The 26,542-nt window shown below is 40.7% G+C and overlaps 1 protein-coding gene across 7 annotated transcripts in view; it reads right to left on the reverse strand.

Annotated features, from left to right (window-relative positions):
- The window catches only part of dysf (dysferlin, limb girdle muscular dystrophy 2B (autosomal recessive)), a 110,081-nt gene that overhangs the window by 33,993 nt on the left and 49,546 nt on the right, over positions 1–26,542 (reverse strand). For 4 of the 7 annotated variants that reach the window (XM_078935739.1, XM_020711503.3, XM_078935740.1 and 1 more), the window contains 10 exons: positions 19,679–19,860; positions 18,307–18,447; positions 18,064–18,093; positions 17,952–17,987; positions 17,547–17,588; positions 15,594–15,695; positions 15,357–15,518; positions 13,501–13,693; positions 13,348–13,421; positions 8,889–8,948 (listed from right to left, as the gene is read on the reverse strand). In XM_078935739.1, the coding sequence (XP_078791865.1) occupies positions 8,889–8,948; positions 13,348–13,421; positions 13,501–13,693; positions 15,357–15,518; positions 15,594–15,695; positions 17,547–17,588; positions 17,952–17,987; positions 18,064–18,093; positions 18,307–18,447; positions 19,679–19,860 (1,022 nt within the window). The remainder of the gene's footprint in view (positions 1–8,888; positions 8,949–13,347; positions 13,422–13,500; positions 13,694–15,356; positions 15,519–15,593; positions 15,696–17,546; positions 17,589–17,951; positions 17,988–18,063; positions 18,094–18,306; positions 18,448–19,678; positions 19,861–26,542) is intronic. The other 3 variants (XM_011487299.4, XM_078935742.1, XM_020711506.3) reach the window with 1 other exon arrangement.

Consider the following 26,542-nt stretch of genomic DNA (forward strand, 5'->3'; position numbering starts at 1 on the left):
CCGCAATATAAAACAAAGTCACCGTATATGTTCTTATGTGGAGGAGTGGATAACTACTGGTACGCTCTTGGCTCTTTTCCCCACCTCTGTTTCTGAAAAAAGCATCTCTATGTAAATTTCCTGCAGCTTCAATCAGCCTGAGAGTACAATTACTCTGAGAGGACGACTAGAATACTGAAGTTTAACGCTTGATTTGCTGCTATTGTACGTGAGTTTAGGTTTTTAGGGTATAAAAGTGTGACCAAAGTCAGGACTTCAGAATAACACGTTTTGAACTTCTGTGACTTTTTGATAATTAACTTTGTTTATCCCACAATGGGGAAATTCTTCTCCGCATTTGACCCATCCCCTGGGGAAGTGGTGGGCTGCAGCCGAGCCGCGCTCGGGAGGCAGTAGCGTTAAGGGTCTTGCCCAAGGGCCCTCACTGGGTGATGTTAATTGCTCGCCATTGATATGGTAATTGCCCCAGTATCATTGTTCATTCCCCTCCGGGAATCGAACCATTTTTTAGTGTTGCATATTAGCAAAGTTTACAAAAGTAATTATTTTGCATACTAGTAAAGTTTACAAAAGTAATTATTTTGCATATTAGCAAAGTTTAAAAAAGTAATTATTTTGCATACTAGCAAAGTTTACAAAAGTAATTATTTTGCATATTAGCAAAGTTTACAAAAGTAATTATTTTGCATACTAGCAAAGTTTACAAAAGTAATTATTTTGCATATTAGCAAAGTTTAAAAAAGTAATTATTTTGCATACTAGCAAAGTTTACAAAAGTAATTATTTTGCATACTAGCAAAGTTTACAAAAGTAATTATTTTGCATACTAGCAAAGTTTACAAAAGTAATTATTTTGCATACTAGCAAAGTTTACAAAAGTAATTATTTTGCATATTAGCAAAGTTTAAAAAAGTAATTATTTTGCATACTAGCAAAGTTTACAAAAGTAATTATTTTGCATACTAGCAAAGTTTACAAAAGTAATTATTTTGCATATTAGCAAAGTTTAAAAAAGTAATTATTTTGCATACTAGCAAAGTTTACAAAAGTAATTATTTTGCATACTAGCAAAGTTTACAAAAGTAATTATTTTGCATATTAGCAAAGTTTAAAAAAGTAATTATTTTGCATACTAGCAAAGTTTACAAAAGTAATTATTTTGCATATTAGCAAAGTTTACAAAAGTAATTATTTTGCATACTAGCAAAGTTTACAAAAGTAATTATTTTGCATATTAGCAAAGTTTAAAAAAGTAATTATTTTGCATACTAGCAAAGTTTACAAAAGTAATTATTTTGCATACTAGCAAAGTTTACAAAAGTAATTATTTTGCATACTAGCAAAGTTTAAAAAAGTTATTATTTTGCATACTAGCAAAGTTTAAAAGAGTAAATTGTTGCATTTTTGCAAGCTTTACATCACTAAAGTGTTTATTTTTAGTAAAATTTAAAAAAAGAAAATTGTTGCATATTAGCAAACTGCAAACGTTACAGCTGTAAAGTGTTGCTTGTCCCCAAAAAGCTACTTTTCTTTGCCTCAGAATCTGTTGGAATTAAATGAATGGCATAAACAGTTGAAGTGTTTTGGTAATTTAGGAATGTCAATATCGGCGCTGAAGCTCCTGTGTGAACGGGTTAAAGTGAAACGGAGAATTGTTCTCAACAGTTTCGTGAAAGGAAAGAGATCCATAAATGAGGCTCATCCTTGATAATATTTCATTGGTTTTGACAAACATCAGTCAGGTGGATCATGTCTCCCCAAAAACGCTCCAGCACAGCGTGACAGTCATGGTTCACTCACCCACTGTAACTTCTGCAGCCAGCATCAGAGAGAGAGACAGCAGGAAAAACATTAAGTAGGTCTAGAACTGAAGGTAACCACACATTAAAGGCTGTCCTAAGTACCTTTTTCCACTTTTCTTAATACTTTTAACATCATATATGAGGGGGATTTATTCCAAAAAGGAGCATGCACCATAAAAAAGGAAAGGAACAAGCCCTCTATTCCAAAACGACTGCTGGCATGAGCATAAAGGCCCTTAAAGTCTTACTATTACAGTTATGAGTCATGCCGAGGCCCCATAATGCAGTTCTGTACTGAGGGGAGAACATAGATCCTTGTTTCGAAATGTTGAGGTTTGGATGGGAGGGATTTTGATTCATATGATGTGATCTTTGGAGCCGTGTGCCACAGGCTTAGAGTGGAACTCTGTCATGGAATTGTTTCAAGTGTGAAGCTGTCTCATGCATCAAGTCGACTAAAAGTCTGCTCACGCTGGCAACTGGTCGCTGGTTGATTATTTTCTCACAGGCGTGCACATGCGGCAAAGGGGACAGGCCCTTTCTGGGTTGGAGGCACGTGTGACGCACGCAGCCCTTTGTTCCTGCGTGAGCGCCAAGGCGTGAATAAACGATAAGAGCGCCGTTTGGGGCTGGTGTGGAATCCCCATTCTCCTGCTTCCCAAAGACGCACGACGATGGAAGAAAAATGTGGAATTCCTCGTTTTTCCACAGCAGCTTAAAACAGAGCAGCACGTGGCGTTTGGCCGACACACCCATCCCCGGCGTGAAGCGCCTGGTGCCGCACGCTGATGAGAGGGGTGCCACGAACCAAAGTCCAGCTCCTGACTCCAACAGATGGAGCGTTCTAGAGGCGCTCGCGCTTTAGGGATTTTCCCGGGCTGCACATGAGGGCACAGGCAGCCTGCAGCGGTATGTTCAGGGTGTCGGTGTGGTTTGCAGCCTGTCATTAGGCCCCCGCTGGGGAAAACCGAGCTAACCCAAGCAGGCTGGCACTGCCAACAGCAGCAAGGGCGCAGACGGTGTTTACACGAGGGCCGCTCCATCATGGCTTTGTGTGGGGAAAGCCTATCAAAGCAAAAGAATGAGTGGAACCGAGAGAACCGCAGCCAAAGAGAAGCAAGTACCCCTCCATAAGAGATCCACGAGATCTAGCTCCAAAAACGGAAACAAACTGCTGCAAAAGCATAAAATTGTTCTTTGTTCAACAGTTTGAACCTAAATCTAATGATCACACATAATTAAGGGAAGCCTTCGTTTCAACAGAAATCCCATTATTAAGGAAAAAGATTATAAGTCATCAGACTAAGTTCGTGCAGTAATCTTTGTAGTGTTTTAAGTCTGAGATGCCAAGATTACTATATGGACTGAGTCATGTTGCTATTGTTGTGCAGAAAGGGTTGTGCAACATGCATATCGCAAAAGTTGGCAAAAATCACAATAAATGGGAACCTTAAATGTGCTAAGACAATATTTACGATATGATTAATGTAATATAATATGATTAGCTGTAATCTGATTAGCTCAGGTAGAGGTTGATCAAAGAAAAGGTTCCAAACTTGACCAGATGGACTCATCACATTTTGATAGTAATAGTGTAAAACTGGTTTAGTATATCGGTGTGAACCCAGTGTTTTAGCTATTTATATCCTGTTCATGCAAGTTATTTAATTATTTTTTAAAACCAGATCTCAGACAGTTCAACAAATCTCGTCTCAATTCTGACTTTCGTTCGAAAACAATTGTTTGGGTGCATTTGCAAGTGAACTCTGGTGTGAATCAGGGCTGTTGGGAAGGCGGACAGACCACTTCAAGGGCAGAAATTTTGGAAAAAAGTCATGCACGTTTCTAAATTTAAATGAAATACACTGCAAACTAAAGAAAGCGTGAGCTAGAAAAGTGCGTCTTTTGGCTTTTGATGGTGATCTAAGCAGATTTAGGTCTTTGTTGGTAAATAAAAGCCAGAAGATTGGAAACAGTCACTTTGCATTTCCTGTAAACCTTCCGTTGTAAATATTGATGTGTGAAGATATTTTTCACGTGCATTTAACTTACATTACACTTTCATTCAATTTTTGTTGTTGCTGAGAACTCAGGTCATCTTTCTAAATGAGAAATTGTTCTCAATCGACCTACCTGGATAAATAAAGGTTCAACCAATTCACGTTAATCGCGTTACGGTCAAAGATGTCAAAGAGATGCTGCCTACGACATCTCAGGTTTAAAGTGTTAAACTGTACATTTTCTGGTGTTTTTACATTCAAAAACATCAGTTGGACTCAATCCATTCCAACTGAAATGGATCTGTATTTCATTTTGTACGGAAATGTTACAAACCTTGACCATCTGGCATTATTGTTGCTATAGTAGTGATGAGTCTATTCCATGTTTGGCAGATTTTGTGTTTGTTTTTCCGGTAATTTTTAAAGAATTCTGTGCAGAATCTTCCTCAGATTGTTGGGGGGGGTGGGGTGTATTGTTTTACTAACCTGCAAGACACCAAACAGCTTCAGAAACCGCTTTGTTTGGGTTTTTGAGTTGATTGAAGGCCTTTTTGTTGGGTTAAAACACAACGTGTGGACACCTTTAATGTAAAAGGAAGCATCCAGTTGATGGTTTTAAAGAAAACATTGTCTTTTTTCATCAGGTTTCTCCTCTGAGCTGAGGGGAGCAACAGTTCATCTGCGGATCTCTGAAGAAACCACAGATAAAGGATATAAAGCATTTAACATGGAAACTTTCACTTCACAAAACTCAGCACCCGGATTGAGGAATTCTTCAAAAAGCCACGCTTCTGCGATCAAACTAATTTCCCTAAAAAATCCAGCCGTTCTGACTCAAATCTGCTGGGAATTCCTTTGACCTCGTTCTGTAAAGCATCTCAAAAAACAAATTGGTCAATGTGAAGAATGTGGAAAGACCGAGTCCATATTTCCGCAGAGCGGTTTGTGTGTTATTGTCATTTGCTCCATTGTGGTTTCAGGGCAGAGCACCAAACCTCAAGCAAGAATCTGTTGTATTTTCAAATTAATTAAAGACCTCTTTGCTGTCACCGGCTGACAGTAGATAGATGAGACGCTCCCATCTGTGCTTTACCATCACGCTGCCTCTGAATGCCTTTCTTTAAATGATGTGTACCACATCTCTGGATGGTTGTGGATTCCCCCAGACTCGATTTCTTTAACTCAAAGTTTGCTTTTCTGTCGATCTGATCATTTGCAGTTTCTGAAAAGAAAACTTAATTTCAAACCATTAAAATGTCTAAAAAACAACAAAACATCAGCTTTAACGACTTTGTCAAACCCTGGTCCCAAAGGTCTACCACCCTACTAGGGGTTCCAGTTCTTCCTACATGCTGTACATTACTGAGTTCAAGTATAGTTCTAAAGGACTGAACACACCGTAGTCTGTTTACACGGTCCTATTATTGACTGTGTATGAGGACTGGACTGAGTGAGTGTGACATCACCCATGAAAAATAGTTTAATTCCAGTTTCAACGAAATAAAGTAAACAATGTTGTCACTTCTTCACAATACGGACCCCGCCATGTTGGAGCCAGACGTTGTCAGTAAGCAACGATTGGTCCGAGTCGGGCTGACTTGACGTTTCTATGCCAAACGCAATCACCAGTTGAAAGACAGCCATATGAAATATGTCAAACGTTTTGAACTTTGGACATGGGGGCCAGCAGTCTCTACCTACTTCTATTGAGGCATCTCATTGGTCAGTTTATAGCTTAAATTACACTCACCAAAAAAATAAACGCAACACTTTTGTTATTGCTCCCATTTTTTATGGTATGAACTCAAAGATGTGAAACTTTTTCCACATACACAAAATAAGCAGTTCTCTGAAATATTGTTCACAAATCTGTCTAAATCTGTGATAGTGAGCACTCATCGAGGTCTCGACCTCACTCCAGTTCGTCATCGTAACCGACTTGAGTGGGCAAATGCTCACATGCGATGGCGTCTGGCACGTTGGAGAGGTGTTCTCTTCACGGATGAATCCCGGTTTACACTGTTCAGGGCAGATGGCAGACAGCGTGTGTGGCGTCGTGTGGGTGAGCGGTTTTCTGATGTCAATGTTGTGGATCGAGTAGCCCATAGTGGTGGTGGGGTTATGGTACGGGCAGGCATATGTTATGGGCGAAGAACACAGGTGCATTTCATCGATGGCATTTTGAATGCACAGAGATACCGTGACGAGATCCTGGGGCCCATTGTTGTGCCGTACATCCAACAACATCACCTCATGTTGCCTCATGATAATGCACGGCCCCATGTTGCAAGGATCTGTACACAATTCTTGGAAGCTGAAAACATCCCAGTACTTGCATGGCCAGCATACTCACCGGACACATCACCCATTGAGCATGTTTGGGATGCTCTGGATCGGCGTATAGGACAGCGTGTTCCAGTTCCTGCCAATATCCAGCAACTTCGCACAGCCATTGAAGAAGAGTGGACCAACATTCCACAGGCCACAATAGACAACCTGATCAACTCTATGCAAAGGAGATGTGTCGCACTTCATGAGGCAAATGGTGGTCACACCAGATACTGACTGGTTGTCTGAGTCCCCTGACCCCCTCAATAAAACAAAACTGAAGATTTCAGAGTGGCCTTTAACCAGTGTAAGGCCAGTCTAAGGCACACCTGTTCAATAATCATGCTATCTAATCAGCATCTTGATATGGCACACCTGTGAGGTGGGATGGATTGTCTTGGCAAGGGGGAAGTGCTCACTATCACAGATTTAGACAGATTTGTGAACAATATTTCAGAGAACTGGTTATTTTGTGTATGTGGAAAATGTTTCACATCTTTGAGTTCAGACCATAAAAAATGGGAGCAATAACAAAAGTGTTGCGTTTATATTTTTGGTCAGTGTACTTGCACAATAGAAGTCTATGGGATTTTGGCTTCTTGGAGCCAGTGGTCACTCAGTCCAGTTCTCATGTACAGTCAACAGGTCTCCCACAATCCAATTTAATACACTTGAATTCAGAGATTCGAACACCTAAATTTGATTGTTCGTTTGGCTGAGCGAACGCTTGGCAACAGAGCGACTGTACATCCCTCGAACGCCGCGGCAGCTTGCATCAGTTTGTGGCTGAAATTAGCAAAACAACAATGATTTAGGGAAGCTATTTGGACGTCTTGTTCTTTGGTTATTAGAGGGCCGTAGATGCACGTTTCATAAACCCTCAGAAATGCCACAATGCAATGCGGCACACAAAGCCATGTCAGCTAGTTTCCTTGGTCGTGGAGAAGCCAGGGAGGATTTATGGAGGCCGAGGCAAACTGCAGCGTTTCTTAAAGGAGGATTTTAAGTCGAGGTGGCAGGTGGCTGGCAGGAAAGCCGAATGGTTTGGATGGAAATTAAGTAGAGGTTCACCACAAATACGGCCGTGAAAGGGGAAGTATTCATATAAAGTCCATCACCTAGAAAAAAAACGGTCTCAAATATCACATTAAATTCAAGAGACCTGACTAATTTGAGAACGCAGTAACCTCACGGTATCAAGAACAGCGAGGCCGGTTTGATCCCTGACAAAAGCTGTCAGCAGACTCGCCTTCTGACGATCAGATGTGACGCCCCGTGTTCCTTTCCCATCTGAGCTACGTTAGATCTCGTTTATGTCGAAACTGGATCGCGGCCTTCAAGTTCGGCGGAGTCGCAGCGATGCTGACAGCCTGCATGCCCAAACCTTTCTGATTCTGAAACCAAATCTGACTGAAGCTGCCCCGAGAAGCTGGTAATCATCAGAGGTACGCTCCTGATCCACTTTTGACTTCTACCCAAAGATTAGGAGCCAGGATTTAGGAAGTGAGCTTTGGTTTTCTGGTGCCACGAGAGGCCGGCTCCCTCTTTTGTCATCCTTTGCCTCAAACCTTTTCTGATTTCTCTCCTTCAGTCTACCTTAACCCTTTCTCAGTTACACATCTCTCCATTTGGGTGACTGAGGATCTTTAGCAGCTGTTGACCTTGGCCCCGGTGAACGGAAAGCTGAGCCTTTAATTTGGCTGCTTTAAATACATCACCCTTAATAAAACAAATATCTATGTTTGGACGGCAAGAAATCAGGCCCAATTACGACTGTTACACATGAGTCTGTATCTGTCTTCATGTGGATGTGAGGACATTTGCCGTTAAAGAGGCATCTGGTCCCTGCAGATTTAAAGTCGTTGACATTTTGGGGTTAAGAATTGTGATAATGAAGGTTAAAAGCAACGACATTACAACCACAATAAATGTGTGTGTGTGCTCTCATCTTTGTATACTTGTGGGGACCGTCTGACATCATGCCGGGACAATAGGACATTTAACCTGCTCATCACACTAAAGCTACGATCACACCAAACAGGATCCCTGTGTTGGAGGCGGCCAGTTTTAATGTTAAGTCAATGCACCTAAATCCAATAAGAGGTCCTGCGGCGCGATTTGAGCATCAGGCGTGGCGCGGCGGTCTGGCAACAGCGCGTTTTGGACAGAAGACACTTCTGTGAACATTAGGCCACGCAAATAACTGAAATTTGAAGAATTTGCTTTCGGTCAACCAAGCAGAAACCTGTTCATGATGTCATCAACTCCTGAGCTTTATATTTTTCTCATCTTTTATTCTGAACGGGAACCAGGAAAAAATAAAAAATACAGTTTCTTGTCCTTGCTGCTGGAGCAGACTACTCAAAGCCCACTTCATTCCTAAACGTGGGTCTGACCTGTCGCACCTAAAAGAACCAACAGTTGGTCCTCTTGAAAACAACGGTGCATGCCGCCATTCCCTTTAATGAAAACCACTCTTGTGTTGCCAGAGTGAGCAGCCCTGTACTACATTTTGCTGAATCTGAACTAAGATGAAGGATGTTGTGACGTCCTGTAATGGACGTAAGGAGTAAAACCCACCGACACCCAACAGTGTCTGGGATAGGCTCCAGCAACGTCATGAGAGGGATTAGGTTGGTTTGGAAGATGGATGAATGAGTGGGGGTCAGTATTGAAGCCGTTGCACACACACACACACACACACACAGGTCAACATTTGAGTGGATGAAATGTGTTATAAGATGAGCTGGTTACCTACATGAAGGCTGGAACTAGAGCTCGAAAGGTTAATGATAGCTGAACTGGCTCCATCTGCAAGCTACAAGAAAACATGCACATTAAAAACACGTTCAGGTTAGCAGCTTAGCGTTAGCCACCGTTACAACACACGTATTTAAAAAGAGCCATTTTAAGGCATTAAAACACATGATCAACAGAACACCATTGAAACGGACAGACGCACATCAACATTGCTTTGGTTTTCAGCGGGACAGGAACATCTGAGAAAACAGAAGGACTCTGCAGACAGAAACTCCTCATAGCTTCTCCAGGATTGGATGACAGATGGACCATCCTCTGTAGAGGAATCTCAGCAGCCGAGCCATAAAATGTCCACCCTGACGCGGTAAAACTGTTATGGTACATTCACACGCACAACACGCTGTTTCGTGAACGCGCATTCGGCCCGTGGCCTTCACACACCAGACTAGCAGGGCCAGGCCAACAGGTAGGGGGCCTCTTTTTTTGTTTTCTTATTCATACATACATGTCTCCCATTTTTAATTGGTGAGGCCTTGATGCGAAATGTCGATGTTGTCTTTCAGTGCTCTATCTCAATACAGTGATCCCTTGCTATATCACGGTTTACTTTTCACGGTTTCGCTACTTCACGGATTTGGATTGTGCATTGTGTTCTGCATTCTGATTGGCTAAAAAGTCACTCAGCGAGTAGCTCAAGAATGGGACCCTTTGATGAGCCGTTCATTACAGTTCTCCAACATAATCGATGGTGGCATGTCGGTGTATAAGGATCTTTAGCAAAGAAGAAAAAAGAGCGACAACAACTGCCTATCACTATGTTCCTCTCCCGAACAAACACACCTGCAGCTGCTCCGCGGGCTTCAAAAGGAAAAAACGCTGCAGAGGATGCAGCGGCTCAGTATGAAGAGCAGTGAAAAGAAGACCGGTGTCACTATCTGTCCCACTGTACTTTTTTATTTTTTTCATAATCATTTTAAATTTTCTTCCGTTTAATCCACTCGGGTCGCGGTGGGCGGGGCTAATCTCCGCAATTTAAAGCCTTCTGTTCTTATCGATGATTGGAATTATTATTTGACAGCACACTACAGAAGTTATTTGTTGAAAAAACGTTTCTAAAGTACTTTTATTCTTTAAAAAAACAATTGATTTAGCCTGTTAAATGGTTTGTTCTTTCTTTTCAATGTATAATAGTGTATTTCTATGTATAATAATTGTAAAAAAAATAAAGGTTTCTACTTCACGGGTTTTGCTTATCACGGGTTCTATTTGGAACGTAACCCCCGCGATAATCAAGGGATCACTGTATATAAAATATTTGGTGTTATGGAATTCCGCAAACAATCATTTCCCCTCTGTGATCAAATTTCCAATGGTCAGAACAAATGTGATTGGCTGGAATTGTAAAGCAAAACTCTAAACGATACAATTGACATGTCCGTACTAAAGCCCTGAAATAAAGCACTTAAATCTACCTTTGTACACGGCACCAAAACTACCAAATCTGTCGGTAGCACCTTGGCCCAGAGTTTTGGTACCCACCCTACTTTTATATGGCAGCATGACGATAGAACAACCCAACAAAGTTTCATAAAGACCTGTTTGGATGAGTAGAAAGTTCAAGAACTGCTAACGGACCTCAAACCTCATCAAACAAATGTTGGTCTTTGCATGGATGACGGTCAGACACATCGTTCGTGTCTAAACGGAATGGTCTCCAATGAGAAAAAAAGGAATGAAGAGTCAGCGTAGCTTGGAGCAGGTGGTCACCGCCCAAAACGATGAAGAACCAAAAACTATGTTGATGACGGAGAAAACATCGAGGACATGTAAACACAGGAAGAAGTTGGCCTCCTGGATACTCTGACGAATCTTTGCATCATCTGAATGCAGGAAAAGAGCAAAACTTTTTCCATTTCTGTTTCGTCTACAGTGTTTGAAATGAATTGATATATTAACTAAGTAAAGGTTGTTGGTTTTTTGGGTAATTCCTGAAGGGAACAATCGAGAAAACAAATTAAAGAACAGGAACAGCATTTGTACAGCTGCATCATAACTGAATACATTAAACGTTGCGGCTTCTTTCTGAGGTTGGGGACCGGCTGCTTCACATTGGTCGTCAAATGAAAAGGTTCCTCCCTCTGGAAGCATCCGTCGCCACAGATTTACCAGCTGGTTGGGTTGGCGTTATTGCGCCCACGCTGCGGTTTTCATGTTGGGGCTCTTTAATTGGAAGAGGCTGTTAACGTTGGGAAGTGAACTCCCATTTCAACACCCAACGTGGACAACGACGGGGGGGTTTTAATAGGAACCAAAGAAACGTCAACCATTGTTTTAGTGAGATGAGGTTTGTTTGGGTCGGGGTGAGATTACCGCTGAGGCCTTCAGAGCTGGGGGGTGCGGGTAGGATCCACGGAGCAATTAAAAGTTCAAGAAATACCAGAGATGACTTAAAGATGACAAAAGCATCCCAGAGGAGGCGAGCGATCAAAGAACCACAAGAAGGAAGATTTCAAAGATCTTCTCCTGACGAACACATGAAATTAACTGAAGGAACAGGTTTTAGGACCCGTTAAAGGAGAACCTGTTGGAGATCGATCCAAGGATCTACAGCAAACATGCGCTCCGTTCACACCGGCCACTGCAACAGGCGTTCAAGCAACCAATGAAAAGTCTATGTAAACGCCTATATATGCGCATTTCATGTACCTGACGCGCGATACTGTAAATGCACCCGTCTGTAAAAGCAAATATAGTTTTATATCTGTAAATGTATTGATTTTTTTTTTTAATTCAGTTTGGATTTTATTTTTCCAACATGCCATTAACAAGTCAGCAAGGAAACAATATAGAAATAAAAATAGTAACATCTTGAAAACATAACATAAAAAAAACAAAGAATGAGAACATTTCTAACAAAATGTCTAATCAGCCTACCTGTAAATCTGCACATTAATGTTTATCTTAGTACTATCCTGTTTATTGTATTCATATCTGACTCATATCTATATGCATATTCAACCTATATTATTATGTTTATAGCCTGCACTTCACAGCTTGTTGCACCCTGGTTAGAGACAGACTGTTTTCATTACCTTGTACCTGTCCATGTGTAATAAAAATACAGATGAATCTAATCTAATTTCGGGCTTCCGCGTTCAAACTCGTGCTCACTTATAGCTACACAAGTTTCTACGACAGCTTTACGCACAAAAACGCACAGCCATTGAATGAACATTGAAAGTTAAAATAGTTGATCCAATACTTGGATTCGGTAGTGATGCATGGGTAGCGTAGTTTCAACCGTTTGAAAACTGATCATGGAGGAATATTTTGTAAGTGCAGTTTGTGTCCGGTCGGAATTCCATTTCGCCAAGTCTTTCATTGATGGAATAGAGCTTTGAAAGAAAAAGCTCGGAGCAAGATTCACCAGATTTGCACCGCTTTGACATTTGGCACCAAACTTCTTCCAACTGTGGAAAAAGTAAAATATGAAACTCCTTGCTTAGTGTGAACCACACCGTCTGCTGAATGTGCGTCCTACATGCCCAGTGTGAACGTAGCACGACAACAAAAGACTTATGAGAGAATACCAACAAAAGAAGGAAAAAATAGTAAAAGGACCTACAGAGGGACAATAAAAAGACCTCAAGGAGAACTGGAGTAAAAGGAGAACCTTGAAAGAAAAGTGGGAAGTGACAATAAAAAAACAAGTTTAATTCTTGACTACCAAAGAAAAAAAACGTCAAGTCAAATTTTTTTTTTAATTCGGCAAAAACTACAACTCCCAGAGCCCCACCCCTTCAAGTTTGGAATCACCAACAAGCCCTAAATGTCCTCTGGAGATACCAAGAGGAGGTTATGGAGTGGTTGGGAGATTTTCAGATGGAGGTATGTACTCTGCAAAAGACATATTTGAAATGTCGCTGGTCAGGAGAATGTTGAAAAACAATGAAGAAATAATAAATAAATAAATAAATAAATAGAGTTTTAGGTTTCTTTACATAAAGAAATGAGAAAATGGGAAAATAGAAGATCAAAGGAAGCAATATTTGGAAAGAAAATGAGTGAAAACTGAATTTAGTTGAGGAAAAGGATATAGATAGATGGAGGTTTTCACTTCCGAGAATATTTCAGGTTAAGTCAAACTGTAGACTGGCGACTTGGATTGGTTTTGTTTTCTTTAAGATTTACTGTTTTTAGTCTTATTATTATTGGTTGCTGTTGTCATCTTATGTTGCTGCGGTGATGTAGAAGGAGCAGATGTAAAAATATAATTTTCTTCTGTTGTTTTATTTTGAAGGAACTTGTTGACATTGCTAGGTTGGCATGACAATTGACCAGTAAATCACATTTGTAGAAAAGAAAAAGTGTTGGTGACCCTTTTTATTTGCATAAATGACTCATCATAATTATAATAATAATTCTGCATTTTTTGGGGTGCCTCCTTCATGTTTTACCTGGTCTGGGACCAGCGGCTCCTCGTCATCAACATCGATGAAGATCTCCCCAGAAGTTGGCCGAGACGAATCACCTTGGAACACAAACAGTGGATTAAGTGCTTCAGTCCAAAGTTGTTTTTTCCTCCACTCCATCCACCGTTTCTGTCTCACGTCGCCACTGCTCCTCTTCCTCCTCCTCCTCCTCCTCTCCCTCCAGCAGAGCTTGCTCCTCCTGTTGAGAGCGCCGGTAGTCCTCCAGCAGCCGGATGGAGCACTGACCGACCACGGGCTTCCGCCCAAACTGACGGTTGTCGATGACTTTGATGACGATGGGGGGCATGTAGAGCTCCTCCTGAGGAAGTCTCTGTGAAGAGAAACAGGTCAGGTAGCTTTGACCTTCTGCTGGTTGGCTGACGGACTGAAATTGATCGCTTCTTCTTTTGGTTGAGCGGCCAATCTGGAGGTGACAACTCTGTGTAAAGAACAATTTAAGACGCTGATTGAACCCTAGTTCTAGCTCCAGTGTTAACACTTTTTCGACTATTGTGATGCTACATACACACCTAATAGGCTTGGTGTCATAGCATTACGACCGGGCGCTAACGGCAAATATTAATTCTCAATTTCAAGCAGTTGGCACTTCCATGAATAAAAGGGGACGCCATCCATTCGTCACTGCCACATCCGAGCCCCTGATTGGTTCAAGTTCAGCTGGTTTAACGTTCAACACGTTCAAAAGTTTTTAACACGGAAGCCCAAAATGCGCACATATACGGGTTTACGTAGACTTTTATTGTAAGTGGTAGTTTGACTCCGCCTTCGCCCTGAGGATGGATCTACAAACCGATTTGGCTTTGGTAAAAACCTCTGCTCCATTTCAGCGGTCCCAATCAGTCTTTTAAAATAAAGTATTTCTATTATTAAAGCAGCTATAGAGGAAAAGAACAACAGACTCAGTTGTGTCGCACGGACAACGCAGATCATCCATCAAACGTGTGACTTTTTCTGATGTTCTTGGCCTTCAGCGTGCTTGGAGATTTCTTGGAGATTCTAAATTGAGCAGTCATTAAAAGTTGTTGTGTTAGTTAACTTTTTTGTCAAATTAAGAAAATTTAAAACAACTTTTATTGATAAGCAACATTTTTTTGCATTTTTTAATGTATTTCTTAAGTAAAATATTTGAGGACTCATCAAGAAACTGGAAATGTGGACAAATTTTAGTGTTTGTTGCCTAAAAAAATTGTGAAAAATATATTAGTAAAATATGAAGTTACAGCTTACTGCCAGTAGGGGGTGCTGCATCCTCCTTTTAACATCACTTTAAAAAATAAATGCTGATTTGTTTCAACATTTAGTTTGTAAAACTTCCAAATCAGGGGCGCCCAATATGTCGATTGTCATTGACGTGTCGTAAGACAACTAGAAAAAAACAAAGACATTTTTTCTTTGCTGTTCTTAACAGACACTGGGTGCTACAATAGGCCCCTCCCACATGCCACAGCACTCACAGGCTTATAACAAGAACAGCAGCTTTACAAACAGACCTAAAGTTTACACTTCTTCTTGCCTACTTTTCAGAACTTTTTGGTGCATTGTTTGAATTCATCGCAACTTTTATAAACATCTTAATTTTCGGTGGCATTTATTTTCCCCAGAACTGTTTATAAATATTTGAATTGACATCGTTGCCGGGGTATCCAGGGTGTGCTGAGGGAGCTGACATCTTTGGTGACTCGCTGAAACAATAAGACCGTCACGTGGTTAACATGAACTTTGAGCTCCTGCTTTTAGCAGAATAAGCTTTGTTCTCTTCAATTTCACCAAATTGCATGATCTGGTCATAGCTGTCATAATGAACATGAAGCTCCAGAGATCAATGTCCTCCATTCAGGGTTTGACTGGCAGAGGAGTGAAGTGAGTGGAAAAGCTGCTGAGGTGGAAAAGGCTTTTCTGATCAACTTTAACTGATAAAGATGGACTGTCTGACCAGTGGCTGCGGCGCCTGGCTTTGGGTTCTCAGGTCTCACCACATCGAGGATGAGCGTGTTGATGTCAAAGTTGGGCTTCTTCTTCACGTTGTGGATGACGCAGCTCTGGATCATGATGCCGCCACACTCCACCTGCAGACTCGGAGACTTCACGCTCGCCATCTGGTAACTCTTCAGGTTGCGAAGGCCCCAGGCCAGAATCTTAAAGGGGGTTTCAAAAGGTCATTTTTTTTATGGTCGACGGGGTCTGTGAGGAAGTTCTAGGGGGAGCGGTACCTCGATGGCAGTTCTCTGCAGAACGGGTTTGATTCCCTGAGGAACCATGAAGACGTCGGGTTCTCTTTGAGGAGGCAGGTAGGGCAGGTCCGACTCCTCGGGCTTCCAGCAGGAGCGCCGTTGAGCACAGAGGTGAAACACAAGACAGCAGGAAGTGAGTCATGGTGCTGCTTCTGGCTCACTGACTTAAGTTCAAACACAAAAACAGAATAAAAACTCTGGTGAAGCAGCTTCACACAAAGCCTAAGAAGATTCCAAGCAAACATGCTGTTAACGTTTGACTTGTTTATTAGTTTAAATTCTACAAACAAACATGCTGAGATGATCCACTTTGACTGCAAAAACGGCTAAATGTTTGGTCAGAATTTCACTGTTAGTGCGTTGACCTTCAGCATCCTCAGTACGGTGGCCCTGAGGTAAAAATCACATCAACAAATCAGATCAAAAAAAATAAATAAAAAAATAACAGCATTCAATTTTAGAAAATATAACAAGATTCCAGAAACTAAAGTGAAACAAGCAGAAACAAACGTTTTTACCAGAAAATATACTTTCTGAAAAAATAAGATAATGCAATTCCGGAAAACAAACTAAGATTGAAAAAAACAAAACACAACAAGAAAGCTGCAAAGGTCGTCCCTATGGGACATCTGTGACGTTTGTCCATCATTTAAACTGGAAAGCGTGAAGCGATGCTGCATCTCATCATTCAATCAAACTGCCCTGTTTCTCATTGTGTTTCCTCTTTTCTAACATTTCATTTTGTTTTCTGGAAATGACTTGATTTCCGAAATGTTTTTTTCATATTTAGTTTTTTACTTTTTGTTTCTCAAATGTTGTTTTCTGTTTTTTTTTAATTATTATTTCCTTTGCCTTTTAAACTGCTGTTGGGATTTTTAAAATGCGTCGAGTTATTTGTTGATGTGATTTGGACTTCAGGGCCACCGTACCACAGGGGGTAAAAAGAAATTAAAAAAATGTGTTCTCTAATTATCAGCCACCAACAGTTTACTTTGGCGTCTACGAAGTATATATTTTTTTTTTTGGTTGGTCCATCCTAGGAATAATCTGAAAAGAGTTATAAAACTACGGTGGCTGAAGAGAGCCAAACATACTTACACTTCAGGTAAAAAATGTACGTTGAATCAAAACAAATGTACATTTTACAAAAAACAAAAGATGATTTCTTTTAATAAAAACGTACATTTTGATAGGACAAATTTAAAGTCGCTCACGCAGAGCAGCCGGACGGACGGACTGTGGTCCGAAGCCTCCTCTGGGTCGCCCACCGTAACAAAACAACCTCCACCCCGCAAACACGAAGCTACCAAGCTGGCCGGTCCTGTTCCTGCTCCAACACGTTTGCACGGCCTCTATGCACGGCCTAAACCAGCGTAGGAGTGACCCACGACGGGAAGAAACCGTTTATTTGCAACACGATTGGATCAACAACCGGCGTAACCCACCCATCTCCATTGGAACGAAAATTTGGTTCGAATGAGTCTGATCGAGGTTTTCCGAAAGGCGTGTTTACAGGATCAGGCGTTTATTCTGATTACTTTTGTCCATGAAAAGCATCTACTGTAAATTTGAGAAGGGCACCGAGAAGCTTCCTCGACTTAAAATAAATTTTGCTCTATTAAGCCACCATACAAACCCTGGACTAAGTGATCACAGAAATCATGACTCATTTCAATTATTTTTATGTTTTAGTTAAAGTTGTTTCAGCTGTAAGTTGGACTTTTATGCATCAACTCCAATCTGTTTTAGATGATGCTTTGTTAATCCTAGATCTCTAATTGTGCTTTTTATGAACTGCTACACTGATAATGTCTTGAAGTAACTTTACTCTTATTCGAGTACAATTTTGGATCTCTGGCCGTTCGTGGCCGACATGCTGGGATGGGGTTGTGTGGGTGTGGTTAAGCGAGTATGTGTGTTTCCATTTTGTACCAAATGTTGCAGGTTTTCAGGGAGGAATCCGGCAAAGATCAGCTGCAGAGGCAAAAGTGAGGAAAAGCAAGAGAGAGAGAAAAAAAAGGTGAAATGAGCAAAAAATAACCACAGAGAAGAAGAAATCTGATGTTCTTTACCTTCAATTCTGCTTAGAATTGGAGATGAATTTAATTTTATTTACACGAAAATCAGCTTTAGTCCTTTATTTTGAAGGGCAAAGTATCAGAAAAACACATTTTGATTTTAGATAAAAGGGTTCACCCATTTATTAAAACTGAAGCAAAAAACAAAACATTGTGCAAACAAGAAGTGTAAAAGTTTTAACCTTCATCTCATCATATTAATTTAAATAAAACATGTTTTTACTTTAGGAAAGTAGAACTGCAGCCAGTGTGGTTTTACCTCATCGAGCACGTGGGCGGAGCCAATCACGTCACCCTGAAGATGAGATACGTCTGATTTTTAAGGCTGAACGTCTGCACCGCCTGACCAAACTGTTCCTTCTTATACTGACCTCCTGTCCTGGAATGTGATGAACTGAAGGCTGTAAACAGAAAACGTGCATTTCTGTCTTCAGAGGATTGTAAAAATACCAGATGTGCAGCATCCGTCCAATCTAGGAAATTCTCTATTCATTTTAGAAGATAGCTGTTGATCTATGTCACACAGAAGCCAGCAGAGGGCGCACCAAGATCTTATGGGAATGGGCTAAACACAAAGTGAACATCAAGAGAAAGAAAACCAACAAATCGCTGACCTTCTCCCTGCGAATGAGCTGGAAAGCCGCCAGCAGCTCGCCGGCGCTCTTATCTCCTCTTTGAATGGGGTACCAGGCCAAGCGGGGAGACGGTGACAGGGAGGGCCGGCACACGCAGCGACCCATGAACTCATCTGCTCCCTGAGGGTTTGCAGCACAACCCAAGTTGGTATTGTCAAGATAATTGAGCGAGTGTTTTCAGGAACTGAGTGGAGCGAACCGTACAACCGTGCAACGTTAACCGAGTGACGCAGCATTTTACAGCTGCACTTGATCTGATTGGCCGAAATTCGCATGTCAAATCCAGCGAGGCAGCGGGGCGGGACTTTCATTTTCTTAGAGGCTTTAATAGAAAAATAAAACGGCAGATGTAACGTGGATTAAAACGTTAACGAACGGCCAAGAACAAGGTAGGAAAGTGCAGCGGGTTTTTTTGAGCTGTAAGTTTTTCTCATGTGAAAATCACTTTATTAGGTAAATATACATGTATGCTTTAGTTAGCCCGAGAGAGAGCTACTACGCAACTCAAAGTACAGCAAACGTGTATTAGCATTTGGCCAACAAATGCTAACAATGAAGCAGCATCTCACCCATGTAGTATATAATATTAATCTTCGTTTTACTGCTTCATTTTTAATTATTGGCTTCAAATTTTGTTTCATTTATAATTATTTTTTTACAGTTATATCTGTTGGTTTATTTGTTACATGAGTGTCTTACTTGTCTTCTGATTTCTGTTCCCAGGTCTGGAAATGACAGACCCGAAAGAAGTAAAGATTATGGAATTAACGAAAATAGATCAACATTAGACCAACAACAGTGAGATGCTGCTTCATTGTTAGTATTTGTTAGCCACATGCTAATATACGCTTCCTGCACTTTGAGTTACGTAGTAGCTCTGTCTGGGGCTAACTAAAGCATAGTATATTTACCTAATGAAGTGATTTTCACATGAGAAAAACTTACAGCTCCAAAAAAAAAACCCGCTTCCTTACCTTGTTCTTAGCCGTTCCTTAACGTTTTAATCCACGTTACATCGTCGTTTTTTATCTATTATGCCTCTAAAAAAATGAAAGTCCCGCTCAGCTGCCTCGCCAGATTGAACAAATTCGGCCAATCAGATCAACAAGAAATGTTACCGCCCCCAAGTGACAAACACACCCTTTGAACACTGCCCACAAACCCATCTAGCGCGCAGGAGCGCCGCTTAGTTACGATTGTAACCGTGCAGTTGTAAAATGCGGGATCACTCGGTTAGCATTGAGCTTGCGCAGTTGTAAGGTTCGCAAACTCAGTTTCTGAACACACTCTCTCAGTGGTTTTTGCGCTCATTCAATTAATGGCAGCCATGGAACGCCACACGCATCCTTACATATGTGTCCTGATCGTATAACTCCACAACAACACTGGGGGGCGTAGTTGCCGTCGCCTCATTGTCACCAAAAATCTCCACCTCGTAGAAGATGAGTGTCTGGTCCCAGATGGGGTTGAGTGTGTTGCAGATGGTTACAGTCTTCTGGGACTGGTGGAGGAAGGACACAATGGCGTACGGATCTACAAAGAAAAAATTTATGAAGATCTCAAACACTACTTTTATCTAGACCCGTGTGTTTTTCAACCCTTTTCAAGGCCAAGGTACACTGTATGCTTGACAAAAATCACAAGGCACAAAAACGGAGAAAAGAAACTGTCATCTATATTAATGTACAGGCGCTCCACCATCTCATGTGCATTTTCTTTAATAGTTTAGCCACAAAAAGCCTGAAGTTGAAGCTGTTTTTCCGAAAAGTTGCAATAGTTTTCAATAATAATCCAACTAAATTAGTTATAAGTGATCCCAGATAGTTATTCTTCCCCCCAGTTGGAATTGTATGTAACCTAAAAGATCTGCTGTGTTTATCAGTGATGAAAGTCAGGTAAGGAAAAAATCCCTGAACTTTTCTTTGAGCGATATGGCGGGCACAGAGCGAAATTTTGGAAAAATACGTGGTCTTAGATGCATTCTGGTGCATTCTGGCAGCTAGTTATTCACTTCTTTATCAAGAAACTAAGACTAATTGGAGCATCATGATTTGTCATTCAAACCCCTAGTTTGACTCTCCATTAAGGACTTGCTGGTCCTAAAAAAGAATTTGGAAAATTGCTCAAAGTAACACAATCCTACAATCTACGCTTTTCCTTAAAGCTGCAAAACATACAATTGCTAAAATATAGTAACATCAAAGCCCCAAATGGCAAAAAGAACACCAGTAACTATGATATTCTATGAAAATACCTCAGTTATTTATACATTATTTCTGCTTTAGAAATGACTGATGTACAACATCCACTTGCACTGTTTTCTCAAACTATAATTACATCAAAATATGGGATCTGCTTTAAACTATAATTCTATAACATAATACATCAATTCTTTAACACCAATACTAAGTAATCTGGGAAATATCAAAACAAACATACAAACTAAGCTAAACATTGTAAACATTATTTTTTAAGGGAGTGCGGGTCCAAACCATCAAATACTTATAATTAATGTCAACTATACTGAACTAAATCATGGTAATTAGGAAATACAAATAAATTAGATAAAGAAATGTATTCAAAATAAAAACTGAAACTCAAAACTAAAATTGAAATTATTTCAAAATGTGGTTTTGAGATTATTTTACACAAAAAAGTATTTGACCTACACTACCTTAAAAATCTTTTTTTTCCAGCCAAGACCACTTCAATTTGTTTTTTATCGTCTTCTCACAACTGAGGTCGTGACCACGCTCAATAATGACGATGCCTGCCATTATTTTAACACAAATTTTATCGCAAACTCTTCAGATGTGTTTGTGAAAGTTTAGCGTGGGTCCGCCAGTTTTGGTCTCTAGGGAAGCAAGTCACGCTGACCACGTGGTGCAGACAGAGCCAATCAGACCCGTCGACGCATCCGAAAGCAACTAAAACGTCCCGTCATTGGTCAATTAGGCCGGGAAGACGAGAGATGGCCACGACCATAGAGGAAGCGATCTGCGGAGAAATATAGAAAATAAAGCTAAAATTAGCTGATTTCAGACCATTTTTTAATCCGGAAAGCGATTTGTCCGTAGAGATCAGGTCTTTATTTCCCGGAAAGTACGTTCGGTTTGCTCAAAAACCCGGATTTCCGGGAATTCCCGGAAGACTTTCATCACTGGTTTATATTGAAGAGCTCCATAAACCCCTCAGTGTGAAACCTGTGCGTTTTTTGTATGAACACAGAGCTTATATATACGTAACGATATATGTGTTTTAGATCAGAAAAAAAGCATAATTTCCTGAAGCACACCACATGTTCTCGCGGCACACAAGTTAAAAAACACGGATCTACAATACTACACTGGGGTAAAAATGATAGCTCTATGGTACAACTGCTTTTTACTAAATAATCCACGTTGGATTGCTTTTTGTAAACTGCTTCACTGTTTGAGTAGGAAATATGGAGAATCCATAATTCAATATTTGCATGTGTCTTTATTCCATCCATCCATCTTCCTCCGCTTATCCGGGACGGGTTTGCGATGGCAGCAGTCTAAGCAAAGATGCCCAGACTTCCCCCGCCCCGGCCACTTCCTCCAGCTCCTCTGGGGGGACCCCGAGGCGTTCCCAGGCCAGCCGAGAGACGTAGTCTCTCCAGCGTGTCCTGGGTCTTTCCCAGGGCCTCTTGGGACATTCCCTGAACACCTACCCACGGAGGCGTCCAGGAGACATCCGGACAAGATGCCCGAGCCAGCTCAACTGGCTCCTTTCTATGTGGAGAAGCGGTTCTACTCCGAGCGCTCCGCAGGTGACCGAGTTTCTCACCCTATCCCTAAGGGTACGCCCAGCCACCCTGTGGAGGAAGCTCATTTCAGCTGCTTGTAGTGTCTTTATCTTTATGTAAATAAACCATTAAATCTCTAAATATGGTGGCCAAGATGCAGTACAAAAACCATATCTGTGCAAAAAAAAAGAAAGAAAATTCTGCAAAAATAAATAAATAATGTTGCAAATAAAAGAAATGCTAAAAATAAAAAGAAATGCTAATGCAAATAAAAATAAATAATGTTGCAAATAAAAATAAATAGTGGTGCAAATAAAGAAATTCTACAAATACAAAGAAATAATGTTGGGTTTCAAATAAAAAACAAATGCTGCAAATTAGAAAATTTGCTCCAAATAAAAAAGCCTCAAAGGAAGTGAATTATTAAACATTGTTTTTGCTTGTGCACCATTGTGAGAAGGAAAAAAGACAAGATTAGAAATGGGAAATCAAACGAGAAAGTAAGTAAAGATGTCAATGTCACTATGTGCACTTTTTGAGGTGTTAATTGGTTAAAACATGTAGACCCAGGTTTGAAGGTTATAATATTATTTAACCAGGTAAATATTTGAAGAAGATTAAAATAATGATTGATTACTAAAACAGTTATATGTGGCTACATCTCAAGTTCACTTTCAAATGTATTTAAAAATAGAAAGAACATCATCTCTAAGCTGAACTAGCTTAGTTTCAACTAGCCAGCATGTTACCTTAAAGCTCTGACTACATTCTGTTTTTACAAGCAGATAGTTAAATGTGTGAAACACAGTATGATGGAGTTATGTTTGTTTACCATTTTTTAATTTTGTTCATTCAACAAACAGATTAGTTTTATGATGTGTATTTTTTTTGTCATTGATATCCTTTATGAGGACATTAGAAGAATTTTTGCTTAAAAAGGCGTTTTGTGTAAAAACAACATTTTTATTCAACTAATTTTTCATTTATAAAAAAATGATTAAAATGTGTAGCACCTACAGAGATTGTGGGATTTGACAGAAAATCTTAATGCATCTATGCTGTCTATATTACCATCCTAAACCATAACATTAAGACCTTTAATAGCTGGGAATGCCACTTTCAAAAGTGTGTTTTTCCAGTTTGCAGCCTGTGGCCTCAATGCTAAAGCTCATAACTTCCAGTGTCTGCAGCAGAGGCCCAACGCTCACACGTCCGTCCACTCTCACAGACACAGTTTGTTGTTTCAGGCAGAATAATGAGTCTCTGTGGAGCCGTTAGCATCAGCGTACACAGAAGTTAGGTTGCATTTTCCCACCAGCCCCTCAATTAACCCTGCAGTTTACACACACATGTATACCGTACACATGCACCAACCAGGGTGACCCGTTCAATTCCCGTACGTTCCCCACAGCCCATTAGCTCCCATAAACAGAAAACAAACAGCCTGCAGGGTTGTGCATGTCTGTGTGAGCGGGTGGAGGGAAGGCAGCAGCAACAGCAGCAGGACGTAAACGCCACCGGGGAGAAGCCTTACTCCGAACCAAAACAAAAGAAGTCAATAATACGAAATAAACCAAATTAGAAATGTAAAAACAATTAAGACATGACATTTGAACCAAAACATTTAGTTTAAATAATTGAACACACAAGAAGAAATAGTTGGGATGAATAATTTCACGTTAGCCCCAAAATGAGATAATGGCTCTACATGTTCTATGTTGACATCTAGATAAGAGTTATCTCTATTTTACATAATTATTTTGTACTTCATCTTTGTCATGTGATTTATTGATACTTAAGGATTCTTAATGACCTGAAACTGTGTTAGTAAGGCATAGATATCTGATAAAAAGTTATGAACCGGATAATGATAAATCATGTAATAAGAGTTTGTTTCCTTCCACCCCTTTCAAGCAATATTTAATTTAATGTCTAATTATCATTAGTTTGATACATCTTTGTATGAATGTAAGACTGCTGATTGTATTGTTTTGTGCATTATTCTTGCTTTGATTGTTTTAAATAAACCATTTCAAATCAAAGCCAAATCAAAATTTATCTTTGACAAATATATTTGGTAATGCTTTCTTTTACAGTACAGTACTTACAGTGTACTTAAGTGGTATATACATGGTACTTTTTGAGTAACTACTGGGTACTTAGATGGTACTTTTTATGGAAATTACTGGGTACTTACATGGTATTTACATGGTACTTTTTATGGGACTCACTGGTTACTTACATGTTGCTTGCTGTGTATTTATGTGGTCAGGGCTCCAGACTAACTTTTTTCACTAGGAGCACAGTGGCCCCTAACTGAAAAATTTAGGGGCGCAACCAGAAAATTTAGGGGCGCATACCGTAAATCAACATTCTAACCAAATCTACTAATTTCCACTGTATTACTAATAAATACTTTAATAATAGATGCAGAAATTACAATGTGCTGTTTCAAATTCAGTGTCACATTTTATTCTGCACTTTTGAAGATGCAACAACAGGTAAACTGACAGCAGCATCGCTGTCATGACAGTACAAATAGTTAAGAAAACGGATGGAAATTTATCTTTGTGACACCAAATAGGTGCAGCCAAGATGCACAACAAGCGTGTTTGAGATCACCCAGGTGAACTCAACGCTGCACAGATCACCTGGTGTGAGACATATATTTTGGTTTTTGCTCCAACATCAACTGTCAATCATCACAAAAATATCGCGAGAAAGGGGTGGGAGCAAGGGGCAAACCTACCCGGACACAGCTGGAAACTAGAGACTACAAAACAATGCATTATGGGACATGTGTCCTGATGGTTTTTGTAGTGGAGTGATTAATTAAAATAATTTAAAATACCAATTCATTAAAAAAGGCTACATACATCACAAAACATTAAAATAATCATAAAATATATAATAACACAGATCATACTGAGGGGGAGAAGAATATTAAAACTAAATTGAATGTTAAGGACAACTCCAACTGTTGTCCTTCAGTCTTGCTGCAGATTCGCTTTCATCTCACAGCCCCCCCGCCTGGTCTCCCCAACGATCCAGGCGAGGTGCCGGTTCATCTCAAACATGTCTATCGTTGCATTTTCCCCACGTATTTTCAGTGTGTCTAAAACTAATGTTGTTTTTGCCCGCACGTGTTTAAAGTTCAAGCCCCGTTAGCTGTCACGCATGTAGGTGTGGGACATTTATGCTCCTCAGCTGACCAGACTCCCGCGGGACGGGAGCGGTGTGCTGCCGTAACCCGTTTGATGCGCCGCCGTAACCAAAACCTAAACCTTCCTCCGGGTCTGTGCGGCCCAGAGAAAAGTTCAGCACGGACTGTATGTATGTAGAAAATTACGAGCGAATAAATACGTTCAAAAGGAAAGTAAGGAACTTCTTAATGTGGCCCGGGGAGGGAGGGGGCTGTCAGGTTTCCTGCTTTGAAACCCTGTCATTGTCACGCCCCCAAGAGTCATATACCCCACTGTGATTGGTTGGTCAGCTCCGTGCACGACGATGAAAAAGTGTCATTCATACAAACTGGCGGGCTGCAGTAACATTAAACCTTCATATTAAGGCGGGGACCGCAAAATATCATCTTGGGGGCCGCAAATAGCCTGCGGCCGCGAGTTTGAGACCCCTGCTGTACACTCTGGCACTGGTACACTAGCCGCAGGTCGGAAGAACGAATCAATAGTTCGCTTACCCATAGCTCAGACGCACATATCAGGTTGTGATATTTGTCTCAGTTTCCTTCCCACAGATGTTTACGCGCGCTCGATTATCTCTAGGCCCCGCCCCCTCCACGCATTTTAGCCACTCACAGTGGCTTTCCCTATTCTCACACGCAGTGGCCGCCTCACAGACAGGTATCACGCGAGAGTGTACGTGCTAGCGTTTCATGAGTATGTGCGCGAGTGTATGTGTCTGCCTGCGTCCGTGTGGCTTGCGTCTCATTGATTATTTCATTGATCATTGACGTGCCCCTTCCACGTTTGATGTATAAAAAATACGGAGGGTGGGGGAGGCAAATTTACTGGTCGCACATGTGCGACTGGATGTAAAATTCAGTCGCACACTCTCACACACGCACACTGCTCGCAGTCTGGAGCCCTGGTGGTACTATTTGGTTCATACTTATGTGGTACATACTGGGTATTTATAATATACTTACTAGGTATTTACATGTTGTGCAAAGGTGTCTTTTGTGGTACGTACCACATGTAAGAACAAGGCAAGTACAAATAAAGTACCTTGAATTTAAGTATGCACTCGTATGTTTCATGGTGTTTACCATGAAATGGTAAATTTGGTGAAGACCGGTTCAAACCAGTTCTTCTAATTCGTCGCTCGTTTTCTTTGCACTTCCACCGGCCAATTGGTTTGCTTGTTTCTGCAGCCGTCCTCTCGGTATCACCTATCTGCCTGCGCCATTCTCGGAAACATTTAGGATCC

The sequence above is a fragment of the Oryzias latipes genome, chromosome 18, assembly GCF_053564925.1.
Source record: "Oryzias latipes strain Hd-rR chromosome 18, Olatipes_Hd-rR_3.1".
Classification (NCBI taxonomy): domain Eukaryota; kingdom Metazoa; phylum Chordata; class Actinopteri; order Beloniformes; family Adrianichthyidae; genus Oryzias; species Oryzias latipes.